Source organism: Neofelis nebulosa, chromosome 2 (assembly GCF_028018385.1).
Source record: "Neofelis nebulosa isolate mNeoNeb1 chromosome 2, mNeoNeb1.pri, whole genome shotgun sequence".
NCBI classification, from domain to species: Eukaryota; Metazoa; Chordata; class Mammalia; order Carnivora; family Felidae; genus Neofelis; species Neofelis nebulosa.
The window spans coordinates 121,510,276-121,526,053 of NC_080783.1; the positions used below are offsets into that span (position 1 = coordinate 121,510,276).

Below are 15,778 nucleotides of genomic sequence, written 5' to 3' on the forward strand. Positions count from 1 at the left end.
GGCATACCATGGCAAAGAGGGCCACAGGTTCATTGACTTGCAATGTGAGAATGACAATCAGAACAAGTATGACAGCAACAACAATAGACTGGATGGTTTAAAATTCCATTTATACTCACAACAGCATTCTGAGGAAGACAGGATAGGTATTGTTATCCCATTGTTTTGCAGATGGAGCACCTGAGACTTAGGCAGGTTAAATGACTTGCCTAAGGTTCATAGATAATAAATAGTGGAACATGGGATTTTTGAATCGTAGGCCACATTTTCTTTCTATAATATCACAGTATTTCATATCAGCATCAGCAATGTCATTACAAAATGTGAAAGTCAGGGAATCCTCTCATAACTCTGGTATTCTATGGATTTCTCAAAGGCAAGGGACAGGTCTTATTCACAATTCCACCTGTAAGCATCTAGCATAATGCTTCGCACATAATAGGTGCTCCATGTTTAATGGAGTGAATGATTAATTATACTAACTACGGCATATCACATTTTTAATACGTCTGTATGAAATCCTACTGTTTTATATCTATTAGTGGATTTGTGGCTGAGACCTGCATAATATGTCTTGTTATCATGGGTCCTAGTACATACACTGAATATCCATAGTGGTCCTCAATGTTTTACTAATTTTAGCTGCATTTTAAATATATATTTCACACTCTATATTATTAACATAATATAATTTAGCTTCTATTTATAACTTAGATCACTGACTTTCTACGTACTACATACCAACACTAAACCACCCTAAAATAACTTCTACTTCAATGTCCTTTTGACTTAGTTGTAGTTTGTCAAGAAATGGAATCCCTGCCTTACTTAGTGAGAGAACTGAAGGGTCCATTTCACCATAAGTTCAATTCCTCATTATATAAAAACAACCTGAACTAACCTGAACTAAAATGAACTAGGATAAATTTTAAGCCAGTCACACCTGTGTCATGGTACCTGATGGCACAGTAACCCTAAGATGGAAATTCAGTTATTTAATAAAAGCAACAATTCAATTTCTGAAATCACAAATAGAAATTACTAGTGTTTACTTTTTCTGGGAACTCATTGTCCATTATTTCATATAGAAACACATTTTTAAAACCAGAAAAAAATCTTGGAAGGTGTACTTCAGTATTTCTCAGTCCTTTTTCAGGATTTCTAAAAACCTAATTGTTGGGGCGCCTGGGTGGCTCAGTCTGTTAAACGTCGGACTTTCGCTCAGGTCACAATCTCATGTTTGTGAGTTTGAGCTCCTTAGCGGGATCTGTGGTGACAGCTCAGAGCCTGGAGCCTACTTTGGAATCTGTGTCTCCTTCTCATGTTCTCTTTTTTTAATAAAAAAATAAATAAAAAACCTAATTGTCTTCTCTCTGTGAAATTTTAATAATAAATATACACTGTTTATCTATGACTGTATATAAATGACCGTATCTATGACTGTATACAAAAAAAGAAAAAAAGATTTTTTTTCACCCCCAAGAACCAATTTTTTTCACCACTGAAAACCAACTCATTTTTCAGGTAAGGACACTGAAGCCCCAAAATATTACATATGTGCCTAAAGCAATACAGAGGATCTTTTTAGATAAACGCACCATCAACTCTAAAATTACTGGTAAACTAAGAGACTACTAGATACCTAGATAACAATTACACATTCAAATAACTACTATTATCTTTTGGTCACTCTTATTTTCACAAGAGTATAGACAAGCCAGTAATCTAAATCAGGTTTTGTGTTCTTTTAAGTAACTAGTCCTACAGAAGCTGAAATGAATGGCTAAAATGGATTCTTACTATACTAAATAATGTAATCCCATACATCCCCAAATGTCATTTGTCATCCCCGCCTCTTGTCACTAAAACAATTTCTTCAAAATCTTTATTAACAAAGTCAGTAGTAGAATTCAGAATTGAAAAAAATGATTCAGGAATACATTTCCAGAATTAAAAATTCAAGGTCTTAAGAAAATGATTTACTGTGTTAGAATAACCTATTTTAAAGTGAAAACTGCCCATATATTTTCCTTCTAATTTCTGGACATATTTTTAACTTAGAGGTTATTTTAGTCTAAGTAGTTAGTGTTATTAATACTCTTACCAGTTCTGTCATATGACTCATGACATGTACGTGCAATTTCTGCCCCTAGCTCTAAATAATGACCAGCTTTATCCATTCTGGAACCATCTGCTCCTAGTGCAAACATTCCCCCAGCAAAACAGGCCAAATGCCCCATCTTCTTTTCTAAGTGCCCATTTTTCCACTCTCCAATAAAGGTGAGACCTCCTCGGGACTTCTTAATAAGATGTTTCTCTATAGCCTACGAGAAAGAGGAGATAGTTAAAATTTTAGAAGCAAAGTGTTAGTGTTACTACATCCTTCTACTTATCATAAAACCTTGGTAATAGGATATTCTACAAACTGGTAACTTTCCCAAGCCGGAAGAGTTAATTTATAGTAAGTAAGTTTTGGAGAGTAAACAAGTTGCATATAATCTTGAACAAATACCCCATCACTACTACGACAAAGACAAGGTGGAAGAGGGAAGACTGGCCTAAAGACTACCTTTCAACACACCACCTGTATTATAGGTTTTTTTCTTCTTGAGCTAAATGGAATTCATAATAATCAATTGAGATCATGAATAGAAATAAATTAATATAGTTATATAACAAGTTTAACCCAAAAGACTCTACCAATTTATTTTCTATTTCATACAATAAACCTGAAGACGAAGAATATCTAAGTTAATCTAAAAATAGGATTTTGACAGTTAAAATGGTTTCTCCTTTTCCATATAACTATACCTCTTGTCAAAGTACTTTAAGAAGGTACTAGTAGATGAGGCATCTTATAAGTTATAAAGCTTACAAAACTAGTTAAAGGTTCAAACTTAACTCCGTAGCCCCTTACTTTGCCAACTTAGGCACTTATTTTGGATGTTGTGCCATGGCTATGAGAGACCAAGTGACAAACACAGTCCATCCTACTGGAATGTCAATTTTACTCACAAGATGTAGGGATGGCAAGAAAAATATTTTGTATTAAACTTGAATGTAACATAAAATAGAGGCCAACAATCACATTTAACTTTAAAAATGGGATTTTGGGGCACCTAAGGTAGTTCAGTCGGTTGGGTGCCTGACTTGAGCTCAGGTCATGATCTCATGATTCGTGGGTTCAAGCCCCGCGTTGGGCTTTGTGCTCACAGCTCAGAGCCTGGAATCTGCTCCGGATTTTGTGTGTGTGTGTCTCTCTCTGCCCCTCCCCTGCTTGTTCCCTGTCTGGTCTCTCACTCAAAAATAAATAAACATTAAAAAAATGAGATTTCTAAGAGCTTTGTTCCTTTGGACTATGTTCTCAGACTTTGCTAAATGGGGCTATAAATTAATTTTCTACCTTTAGTGATACTTCTATGGAAAAGTAGAACTTCATAAATTCAGTTCTCTTTGGTGAAAAGGTAAAAAGTATTACATCTGATTAGAAAATATACTTTCCTGACAATAAAGAGGAATAAAAGAATTAACCCACATGTTTGTAGATTGTTCTCTGACAAGTTCAATAACAGCTTTGGAAAAATCTATTGTGTATTCTTTATAATGATGAGGTTTGTTTCAGAACTATAAGGAATATGCCTTATTCGTCATGTTATACTTCACAAGGCCTGTTAAATGTAGCTTACAGTCAATAAATGCTTGGTTTACAAGTTTTTGTTGTTCTTTTAACCACAGTACACTGAGGCACAAAAGAAAAGGTTAGTTTTTCGAGTGCAAGGACAATGTTTTTTATCTTTGTGAGCCTCGTGGCATCTAGCACGTTTTCTACATGTAAGGCACCAATAAATGCCTCCTCAAGAAACATTTATTGACTGCCCACAATGGAAAGAACACTATATGCCAAGTATTAGTTTAACTCCTCTGAGTTAAACAACTACAGGAAATTAGTTCCCTAAAAAGTAAGGATATAAAAAGGATAAGATTTTTGCTTTACTTTAAAAACAAAACAACTGTAACTCTGAATAGTGTTAATATATATGAGATATATATACAATCAACAAAGCCTAAATGTGTCTCTTTGAAAATCACAAACAGCTTTGATCCACAAAAAAAAAAAAAAAAAAAAAGGAGAAAAAACAAAACTCAAGAATATCAGGAATAACGGGAGAGAAGGATGGGCAAAATGGGTGAAGAAGAGTCAGATATAGGCTTCCAGTCATGGAATGAGTAAGTCACAGGGATAAAAGGAGCGATAAAGGTCAATGGTGAGCATAGCATTATGTACCGACTTGTCAAATCACTGTTTTATACCTGAAAATTAATGACACCTAATGTGTCGACAATACCTCATTAAAAATAAATGAGTAACAAATTAAAAGAAATGTTTATATGTAACTTTAAAAATTGATTAAAATCACTAAAGGGCTATGAGGTTATAGTGGATCAGAAAGCAAGTAACTTAAGTGGTTAACATACTTCTCTATCTCACAGTTTTTGCTTGGTAATATCGCATACAAGTGCTTGCAAGACTGAAACCTGTTCCAATTTTAAGCTGTCACAACACTGTGGTGAAAGGTTACATAAATATGAAACAGTCAAGTGGTTAAAAGCACAGGCCCTGGAGCCAGACTGTTCAGTTCCAGGCTCCATCACATACTAGATATGTGACTGTCAGCAATTATTCAACCTCTTTGTGCCGTAAGGTCCTCATGTGTAAAATGATAGTAAAGATTATTTGCTTTCATATACATAAAAGGGGTTACAACAGCACCTGGCATGTGGAAAGTACTAGGTAAGTGTTTTGCCCTTGGTATTTATCCATAAGGCTTTCCATGTGTAGGTTCAATGTCATTTGAAAGAAGAAATGTTTATGGAAATGTATATGTGACGTCAGAAGTTTTTTCAGTCTGTGTAGATAATAACTAAATGTAATTAAGTTTCCATACATAAATATGTTACACTAAATTCTTCAACAATTTCTTTAATGAATCATGGGAATCTACTCCCAAAACCAAGAGCACACTGTATACACTGTATGTTAGTGAACTTGACAATAAATTATATTTAAAAATTTGTTTAATGTTTATTCATTAATGTTTAATGTTTATTCATTCATTTTTGAGAGACAGAGACAGAGCCTGAGCGGGGAAGGGGGCGGGGGGGTGGGGTACACAGAGTCTGAAGCAGGCTCCAGGCTCTGAACTGACAGCACAGAGCCCAAAGCGGGGCTCGAACCCACAGACTGTGAGATCATGACCTGAACCGAAGTCGGATGCTCAACCGACTGAGCCACCCAGGCGCCCCAACAATAAAATTGTATTTAGAAGAAGAAAAAAGTAATAAAATGCCCCCTAAAATGAAAACAATGTAAGATTTTTATATTAAAATTCTAAAACTCTATAGGGAGGGCATATAATAAAACGCATGTAAGGTGTTCACTGGTCACTATGAAACATAGCATATATTCAGAATGTTAAGCAGGTAACTGTTGTGACAAGAATTACCTCAATAGCATCATCATACATTTTCCTTGCCTCATGGTCTGTTTTATCTGACATCAACCATGCTTTCAGTAAGTATTCATAAAAACTGTCTCCCAGCCCGCCAACTGATGTATGATCTGTAACGAAAGGAAAAGAGAAGGGTGAAGGTGGAGGAAAGAGAAGACAGAAGGCAATTCAATAATCTTTCTCAATTATAATGACTATTACTGGTCAGTCATTTAAAATTATACTGACAGCCTTACTTCCAGCCTACTTCAAATTTAGTTGAGCAAAAGTATACTCTCATCACTCTCCTCTACGTGGGTACCCAATTTTCCAGAAGTCTCTTCCTGCTGGATGAGGTATTTCACATATTTAGGAGTCTTTTTCTTCAGCCATGTAGTTTGTACACTGTCACACAACCAAGCTTTTCCAGAACTGAAAACAATTATCTTTCATATGATAAGGACTTAAACTATACAAGCTAGAAGATTAAATATGAGATATACCTAAATCTGATGTTAACCAAAAAGAGCCCATTTTTTCCATAGGGTGGTTAATGGTGATTTCTATTCTATAGACAGCAGATTAAAATAAGTCCAAGAATTCCTTGGTAATAATGCCCTGCACTTTTAATCCTATCCAAGGCAATATCATAACTCCCAAGGCAACCGTACTCTTTTATCCCTGACTTTTGACAAGCCCTGCCCTACATTCTTAAGCTTTGTTTAAAAACACATATCCCCCCTGCATGAAAAGAAAAATAGCACACTTTTGCGAGCTGTCAATCATTCATGGAGTACCAGCACTGGTTTTCTACTTTTGTGGGGAAAAGACAGACCCCTGGGTGGTTTGTGGAACAACTGGCTTTCTGCCTGGGGGAAAATGCATATTAATGTTTTTATCTGTAGCTCATAAATATAAATTTGTGGTGGATTAATGACTTAACAGTAAAACAGAAAACTGTAAGTACACCAGAAAAAGATATAATAAAATGTCTGCCCTTCTTTAGCGAATGATCTTCTTTGGCAAAACAAAGGAGCCACAAAGAAAAAGATTTATAGCAATATATGGTACAAGCTACCATAAATGAATCTGTAAGGCAAGAAATAGAATAGGAACAGATATATGCAACACATAGAACAGAAGTAAGGGTTAATGCCCTGTACAAAGAAGCCTGATAATTAAATAAGGACAATTGCTACCGAGCACACACAAGTAATTTTAAAAAAGTAACACAAATTGATAATTAACGTAAAGAAGTTCAACTCCATCAGTGACCAGAGAAAAGCAAATTAAAACAATGAGGTTTCATTTTGTTGATTTAATTGGCAAACATTTTTCAAAGTATTTTTTTTAAGTTTATTTATTTTGAGAGCAAGTGAGAGCGGCGAAGGGGCAGAGAGAGAGGGAGAGAGAGAATTCCAAGCAGGTTCTGGGCTGACAGCAGGGCTCGATCTCACAAACAGTGAGATCATGACCTGAGCCGAGATCAAGAGTCGGACACTTTACCAACTGAACCACCCAGGCACCCAGGCAAACATGTTAAAAATTGTTAACGCCCAATGTGGATAAAGTTATGGTTCAAAGTTGCTGGGAATGGAGGGAAGTTTTATAGTAGCTTTCAAAATTTAAGCAGGCTTTCTACTTCTGGAATTATCCTGTAACAAATACTTGCACAAACACACAAGTATAGATATAAAAACAAAACAAACACTTCATCAGAGCACCATATTCATTAAACATGAGATAACTTCAAAAGTCTAGAGAAGGAGCTACATAAATTACAGTACAAACATATGTAACAGAACATGCAATCATTAAACAGAATCAGATGAATCTGCAATCTGTACCAGATATTGAAGGATATCTATTATATGCTGTTAAGTAAGGGAAGGACAAGTTTCAGAATAATATAGTTTGATACTGCTAAAATTTGTATTTTCAAAGAATATTACTGTCCACATAGAAAAGGTATGAGAAGACAACTGTGCAGAGTAATTACATCTCAGAAAGTAGTCCTTCAGTTTTTACTTTGCATACTTATGTATTACTGGACTACATGTAACTTGTGTAATTAAATCATCTTTTGTTACAGAAAGTAATAAATGGGGGGAAGGCCACCAGTCACTTTCAAGAACATGTCTGCTAATACTGTAGTAATTTGCTTGTACCTTCAGTAGCCTGCATCTCAAATGCTCTTTTCTCACTTTTTTCCCACTAGTCATTAGTGCACATGATGAATTTCACGTATGTATACACCCACAAATCCACCACCAAGATGAAAATACAATGCATTTCCAGCATTCCAAAAATCTGCCTCATGTGGCCCTCACAATCAATACCCAACTTCCAAAGATAACCATTTTTCTGACCTCAATCACTAAATGATTTGTCAAGTTCACATGAAACGGCCATATACTCTCAAGAATGATTTGGTAGCTTAATGATTTCCTTTGTTTTCCATCTAAATGTCTAGAAGAAGGACCCCTCTGCCTTACAGAGGCTTCCTCAGTCTCCAGCATTAAGTGTTTGGGTATCAGAGAAGACACTTAGGGGAACAGAAGACAGGTACAACGATCCCTTACTCTAAGCTTCGGACTGCACAAGAAAATCACGATTGAATTTCTAATAGTTCTCAATACTCATCACACTTACATTTAAGAATTTTATAATGATGGTAATATATGATGATGGGCTGAGAGGATAAATTATACTTAGATGCTAAATTAATTCTAAAAGATTTAAATATTTTATGGTTACTGGAAATCATTAAAGATAACATATAAAATATTAAAACAATATGAAACTAAGTAGACAGGGAATGTCCCTCATATTTAATGAACATATGGGACAGAGAAAGATTTAGGGATGCCTTTTAGGTACATTATTTGCTAATGAACAAGAATGGAGTCATTTTATATTTGGCAAGCAACTATTTTAAAGCAGCTATATCCAAACAAGTATGACAAAATATCCCCATCAACACTGCTACCTCAATTTTGTGGCTATGTCAAAACATCTGGACTCACTCAGCAAATGATACCATTACTATCTTACCAGCTGCCCAGTCTTGTCTTAGACTTCAATCAACTGCTTAAAAACATGCCTGACTGTAGTTGTCCTCTTATTTTAACCATGACTTTCTCATATAGCTTTTAGGTTTCATCCCCCAGATTTTCTAGTTGCCTTCCTTTCATCTCCTATCTTTTTCTCTCACCATTTTTATTCTTTCCCATCCCCTTAGTCATGTCACTTACACTGAGTCACTCCTGTATTTCATCACCCTAGAGGCCTTCCTCCTAAGCTATCACCTTCAGACTTCTCTTTTCCTGCTTTCCTAAGTTAAACCCATTATTTCCTCAATACTATGTCTTAGTTCACGCCTGTTGTACTGAATCATATTCTTCTATGATTTCCCAAGAAAGACTATGTGGATTGTAGCTTTATTATGAGCTTCTTAATTTTATTTTATAAAGATATCAAATTCAAGGTTGGAAATCATTTTCCCCTCAGAGGTTCTCAAAGGTACTGTTCCAGTGTCCTGTAACACCAAGTATCATGAGTGAGAAACATTGGCGATGTTGTCTTATAGGCTCAAGGTGTTCTCTCTCAATGCCCCCTTCCTCACACTCAACTCATTTTCCCAAGCTTTACATCTTCATTTTGATACTGGTTAATTTTTTTCCTACATTCATTGTGCTAAAGATTAGTATCTTTCAGCTCTGAGAAAATTCTCTTCTATTGTTTATTTTCTTCAGTTTTGCTTGTTTCTCTCTTCTGAAACTCATTAGTTGGAAATTGGACCCCTTGGATTGATTTTATATTACCCTTCTCTCTCAAATTAGTCTCTTTGTTTCTATATTCTGGGATTTTTAAAAAAAATCAATTTTTTCTTTTAGTCCTCTCACTGAGGTTTTTAATGTAAGCAATTATACCTTTTACCTCCTTTCTGTCCTCTAATTCTTTCTTTTTCAATGTACCCTGTTCTTATTTTATGAACACATCATCTTCTTAGAGTTCTCCAAAATAAACAGATATGTTTATTTATAGAATTACTTCAGTTTCCTCTAGGATCCCTGTTTGACTTTAATGATTTTTTTTTTCTGTGAAATTTAACATGTGCACAGAAAAGCATATAAAACATAAATGTTATGCTCATTATAGAGAACATCTGTATAATTTCTACTCAGAAGAATGTCAGTACTCCAAAAGCCTTTCACATATCCTTTCTCAATTACAATTCCCACATCCTCAAAGGTGAACCACTATCTTGACTTTTGGGGTAGTCACTTTTTTTACATGGCTATCATCTACCACCCTCTCTCATCTGCTACTATTTAGTTTTGTCTACTGGTATGTTTAACAAAGGTATCATATATTCTCTTGCATCAGTCTTCCAGATCTCAATGCTTAAGACTCAACCATGTGGCTATATGTATGCACTGCTGTTTGATATCCCACTGCACCAATCAACCATAATTTATTTATCTGTACTTAAGAATGAAGTTCTCAGTAGCTAGTGTGGGCTTTTCTCTACCAAACAGTAGGTACTCTCTCACTGAGCAGACTTATTGGTCACAAGGTCTCTCTCTTGAGTGGGAATTCTGACTGGATGCTTTCTGTGTAGGCTAAGTTGAGGAAAGGTGGGCTATGTGCAAGGCTTTGCTTTAGAGTCAGGAAAATGGTACTCGTTGTGAAATTGGATCTGCTCGAATTTCAGAATAAAGGGAGGCTTTATTCTGGGTTATTAACATCCGTATGGAAAATTTTCCCCTTTCTTCTCAATGAAATCATTAAATTTTTAAAAAAGAAGTGCTCAAGGCATCTGGGTGGCTCAGTCAGTTGGGCGTCCAACTTTGGCTCAGGTCATGATCTCATGGTCTGTGAGTTTGAGCCCTGTGTCGGGCTCTGTGCTGACAGCTCAGAGCCTGGAGCCTGCTTCAGATCCTGTGTCTCCTCTCTGCCCCTCCCCCACTCCTGTTTTCTTTCTCTTTCGAAAATAAATAAGCATTAAAAAATTAAAAATAAAATAAGAAGTGCTATGTAGTTATGCCTACTATTAAATGTCAGAATGAGCTGGTGCATAAGAATTTTAAGTGGAGCCCATGTTCCCTTTAACGATCTTATACCTAGATTTTAGCTCTACTTTTTACTCATTATTCAATTACATGTACTTACAGTTTATGTACTCTGAACCTCTCTGGAACTAGATCAGTTACGGTTTTTGTAGTGTTCTTGTAGTATATTCTAGGTGTGCCTTTCTCGCTTCTACTCACTCACACAGTCCCAGCCAGAATGCATTATGCTAATTTGTTGAAATATCTTGACCATTATGATCTCCCGTTTACCACCAAATTTCTCTACCATCTTGGGTTTATTGTTTTCTACATTTTTCTATACTTTCATTTCATTGTGGTCTCAATGAGGACGGCTGGCCACAGTGGTGAAGTTATAGTTCAATCTTCCACCATAGGGCAGAAGTCCTAACAAAGCTTTCTCAAGTTGAATTCTTTCTGGATAATTTGTTAATGCTGTATATGTTGGATTTCTCATTCCTCTGTCTTCTATTCTGCTCCCACTGTTGTCCTATCATGAATAAAAATCAAAGCAGGTGGGAACTTAGAGAATCTTAGTTTACTCCAGTATTTCTAGACTGTGTGTAACTTGTAAGCTTGCAACCACGTAATTCAAGATGATTTTAGGTGGTTTATGGAATCATTTTTTAAAACTTGTCATAGTTTTATAATGACTATTGTCAAGATGATCTTTTAACTTCATTTAAATCCTGCCCCTTCCCTGAAACACACAGCAACAACAAAGGATGAAATAATATTAAAAGGTATTTCCACACTTGAAAACAAAATACAAACTGTAATACATAAGAAATACAAAGAAACTCATTGTGTTAAAAGCAGAAGTTTCTATTTCTTGAAAGTGAAGTAAATAAAGACATCTAGAAGTTTCCCTCCTCCAACATAATGGGGTTCAAAGCACTCACTCATGGTGGGGACTCCTAGACTAGCAGAAAGAAGCGGAAACAGCTGTATGATTGAGACTGGGATAAATTGCTATATATTGGGGAAAATAGATGTGTAATACCCTTGGGACAGCTGAGATTCCAGCATGAAAAAGAGTAAGTTCTAGACCGATGAGCCAGTGGAGGCATTAATAAAACTTCCAGGATTGGAGAAGTAATGAAAGTGGAAAGAAAAACATACACTTCATGAAGCTCTCACTCAAATTGAGCTTGCAAATGAAACTCCAACGCAGTGCGCCTGGGGGCTCGGTCATTAAGCATCTGACTTCAGCTTAGGTCATGATCTCATGGTTCATGAATTCGAGTCCTGCATCAGGTGAGCCCTGCTTCTCTTTCTCTCTCTCCCTGCCCCTCCTGGGATTCTCCCCCTCTCTCTGCCCCTTGCTCACTTGTGCCCCCCCTCCTCAAAAACAAACAAATAAAAAAACTCCAATGCACATAAGGAAAATGAGTTATGAAAGAATTCAACTATGTTAATAGAATTCACCATACCACGAAAAAGCAAATAATGCAGCTATCTTCTGAAAGCAATTATAAAGTAAGTATATTTTAAAAGTATACTAAGAGAGGGGCACCTGGGTAGCTCAGGTGGTTAAGCCTCCAACTTCAGCTCAGGTCATTATCCACAGTTCAGGAGTTTGAGCCCCGTGTCCGGCTCTGTGCTGACAGGTAGGAGCCTGGAGCCTGCCTGGGGTTCTATTTTCCCTCTCTCTCTGCTCCTCCCCTGCTCGTGCTCTCTCTCTCTCTCTCAAAAATAAACACTAAAAAATTTTTTTTAAAAAGTGTACTAAGAGAAAAAAATTAACATATAAAGCCCAAACTGATCAATTTGCACTGAGAAATTGGCAAATATGTAAGATTTTAACACACCTATTTGAAAACAGATCAGAAAAAAAAGTTAAAAAAAAGAAAAATGAAAAAAAAATAGCTAATGAATCTGAAATGCCTTAAAGGAAATTCGACTCTCTGCTAAACTGTGAGCAACTTGACAAGAGACACTCGTTGGCTTAAGTTTCTTTATATATCCTGTAGCACCTCACACGATTCTTACTTATAGAGTACTCAATGAGTAATTATTAAACAAATGGCTGACTTTCCATTTTCAAGTATTAAAAGATTTTCACAATTATAATATCTTGTCTTTAAGGTATTTTTTCTTTTTTATTTTAAGGTATTTTTTCATTAAAAAAAATGATTCCATCTTCAGTCTCTCACTTGTTTTCAGTTTAAGGAAACAAATAATTATGGGAGAAACAGTAATACCTAGCATAACACCTAATACTTACAAATTCAACAAAAAAAGGTTTACAGAATGAATGCATTAAATATTTGAAGCACTCATTCTTGCAAGTTTTACTAAAATTTGCAGGTATACAGTTTTAAACACCTTCCTAATTTCCCCCAACACGAAGATGTCTATAATTGTAGTATATTCAATATCTTACATGGAAAATCCACTGGAAATATAAGTTTAAAAAACTTAAAACACCTCATTCCTATGAATTATCAGAAATATGCAAAAAAAAAAAAACCCTCTGTATTAAGATTTTCTTTTTTGGAGTTTTTAACCTTCTGTAAACACATCTTTGCACTGAGAGCTTTTTAATTTTCTCACAGCTCACTGTCCAGATACAATATTTCAAACTACTCAGGGGACTGTAGTAAGAATGTATTTTGTAAAAATACCCAAATGCCCAAACTCCATTCCTCTCCTCTCTTTTTAAAATTTTTAATTAATTAATTAATTATTTTATTCCTTTTTTCCCCAATATATGAAGTTTATTGTCAAACTGGTTTCCATACAACACCCAGTGCTCATCCCAAAAGGTGCCCTCCTCAATACCCATCACCCACCCTCCCCTCCCTCCCACCCCCCATCAACCCTCAGTTTGTTCTCAGTTTTTAAGAGTCTCTTATGCTTTGGCTCTCTCCCACTCTGACCTCTTTTTTTTTTTCCTTCCCCTCCCCCATGGGTTTCTGTTACGTTTCTCAGGATCCACATAAGAGTGAAACCGTATGGTATCTGTCTTTCTCTGTATGGCTTATTTCACTTAGCATCACACTCTCCAGTTCCATCCACGTTGCTACAAAGGGCCATATTTCGTTCTTTCTCATTGCCATGTAGTACTCCATTGTGTATATAAACCACAATTTCTTTCTCCATTCATCAGTTGATGGACATTTAGGCTCTTTCCATAATTTGGCTATTGTTGAGAGTGCTGCTATAAACATTGGGGTACAAGTGCCCCTATGCATCAGTACTCCTGTATCCCTTGGGTAAATTCCTAGTCCTCTCCTCTCTTAAAAGAGTTTGAACTTAAGGCTGCTGCTTGCTCCTTATTCCCCTACATTCTGGCTTTAGCCTCCCACACAGAGCCGAAGCAAAATGGTACTCTACAAGTTAACAGCCACTTTTCAGTCCCAATACATCAAATAAAATTTACAAGTCAGAGAAGATGACTAGATCACACAAGGCAGAAATAAGGGAGAGAACAGAAGGCCCAAATTAACTAAAGGGAAGAAGAAATCAAGGAACCGATTTTAGAGTTACTAAGAAGGTAAAAACAACAGGACAGGAATCTGGCCACACTGTCAAGTTTCTGGCACAGGCCAGGCTATGTAAAGTGTGGGTGAAATAAGGAATCACAATGAGGAATAAGTTTTAGAGTAGAGATAATAAGCTCAATTTTGTACCTACTGAGTTTAAGATACCCCCCAAACAATCAGGAAACAAATATCCTGTACATGGGAGGTTTTAAGTTTAAAGCCCAAGAAAAATCAGTAATGAAATACTGACTTCTATCAGGAGGGGGGTGGAGGGACAATTTTTTCCGTAAAGGGCCGGATAATATACAGCCTCTGCTGCGTGCTCCTCTGTTTTGTTGTTGACGATGATGATGACTGTTTAAACCCTTAAAAAATATCGAAAAAAGAAACCTATTTTTAATTTGTAGGCCGAACAAATGCAGGCCAGAGGGTAGCCTGACGCAGTTTGCCTATTGCTGATTCAGATTTCACTGATATATAGGACACAGTTCATCCTGTAAAAAGAGAGGAGGTCTGTGAGGCACAAATGGAAAGGATAAGAAGAATTCCTGGAAATATCAACATTTAAGAAGCTAGGTGAAGAAGAGTATGAAACAAATTCCCATCCCTTTAAAGCACACTGGCCTTGTGTGAATGTGGTAAAAAGTAACATCATGCTGGTTTCAAGTCCAACCCTCAACAGGCCTTACAGGCTCCACTTCTTTTTATGGGACCTTGCTACTGTCAGGGAAAGATGCATGGTATAGCCCCTGATAGATGGTGAGAAACCCTAGGGGGCAGGGCTGTGTCTCCCCAGGCGGGGCCGTGATAGATCAGCCAGTCTTCAGCCAACCTGACTGCTCGCTGAGACACATGAGTAAGTCCAGACAAGACTGGCCTCTCAGCCAACCTGTAGATTTTGAAGAAATAAGAAAGTTTTAAGCCACTAAATTTAGAGTGGTTTGTTATACAGAAATAGCCGACTCACACACTGTCCTTTCTGGACCAGTCTACTGGCCCACATAAGAAATTACTTTTAGTGGAGTGATAGAAAGCAGAGCCCAGAATGCAACGTATTAAGAAGTGAACAGAAGGCCAACAAGAAAAACCAATGAATATAAACATTTCTTCAAAAGGCTATGTCATGATAGGAAGAAGAGAGGTGGAGTGTCTGCTAGAAGGGGCTATGATAATGAAGAATCAAGGAAATAGAGACAAGGACTTCCCAGCAACTGAGAAAGGAACCAGGACTGTAACACATGGTAAAATTAAAATGGGAACACCAAGAAAGAAAAGAGTTCAAGAGCTGAAAGAAGACATAATACAAAACACAGGTCAAAGGAAAATCCTACCCAGGATTGTCTGAGGCTGGAAAAACAGAGAAAAGCCCAGTGACTAAATGAGCTGAGAGGTAAAGAGATCTCCTACATAAGGATCTTTACTTTCACTTTGACTTAGGAAGCAAGGTCACCTGGGTGAAGGGAGGTAAAGCGTATGGTGACCAACTTTTTAAAAACTACCAGAATACTTCTGGGAATAACTGCAATTTTTGAAAACTAGAAGAATAGAGGGGCACCTGGGTGGCTCAGCCAGTTAGGTGTCCAACTTTGGCTCAGGTCACGATCTCACAGTTCGTGAGTTTGAGCCCTGTGTCAAGCTCTGTGCTAACAGCTTGGAGCCTAGAGCCTGCTTCAGAGTCTGTGTCTCCCTCTCTCTCTCTGCGTCTCCC

General features: G+C 36.7%; 1 protein-coding gene across 2 annotated transcripts in view; it reads right to left on the bottom strand.

The window, feature by feature from the left end:
- The window catches only part of MAN1A2 (mannosidase alpha class 1A member 2), a 178,268-nt gene that overhangs the window by 37,923 nt on the left and 124,567 nt on the right, over positions 1 to 15,778 (bottom strand). For both annotated transcript variants that reach the window (XM_058716066.1, XM_058716065.1), the window contains exons 9-10: positions 5,505 to 5,620; positions 2,105 to 2,324 (exon numbers count right to left, since the gene is read on the bottom strand). In XM_058716066.1, the coding sequence (XP_058572049.1) occupies positions 2,105 to 2,324; positions 5,505 to 5,620 (336 nt within the window). The remainder of the gene's footprint in view (positions 1 to 2,104; positions 2,325 to 5,504; positions 5,621 to 15,778) is intronic.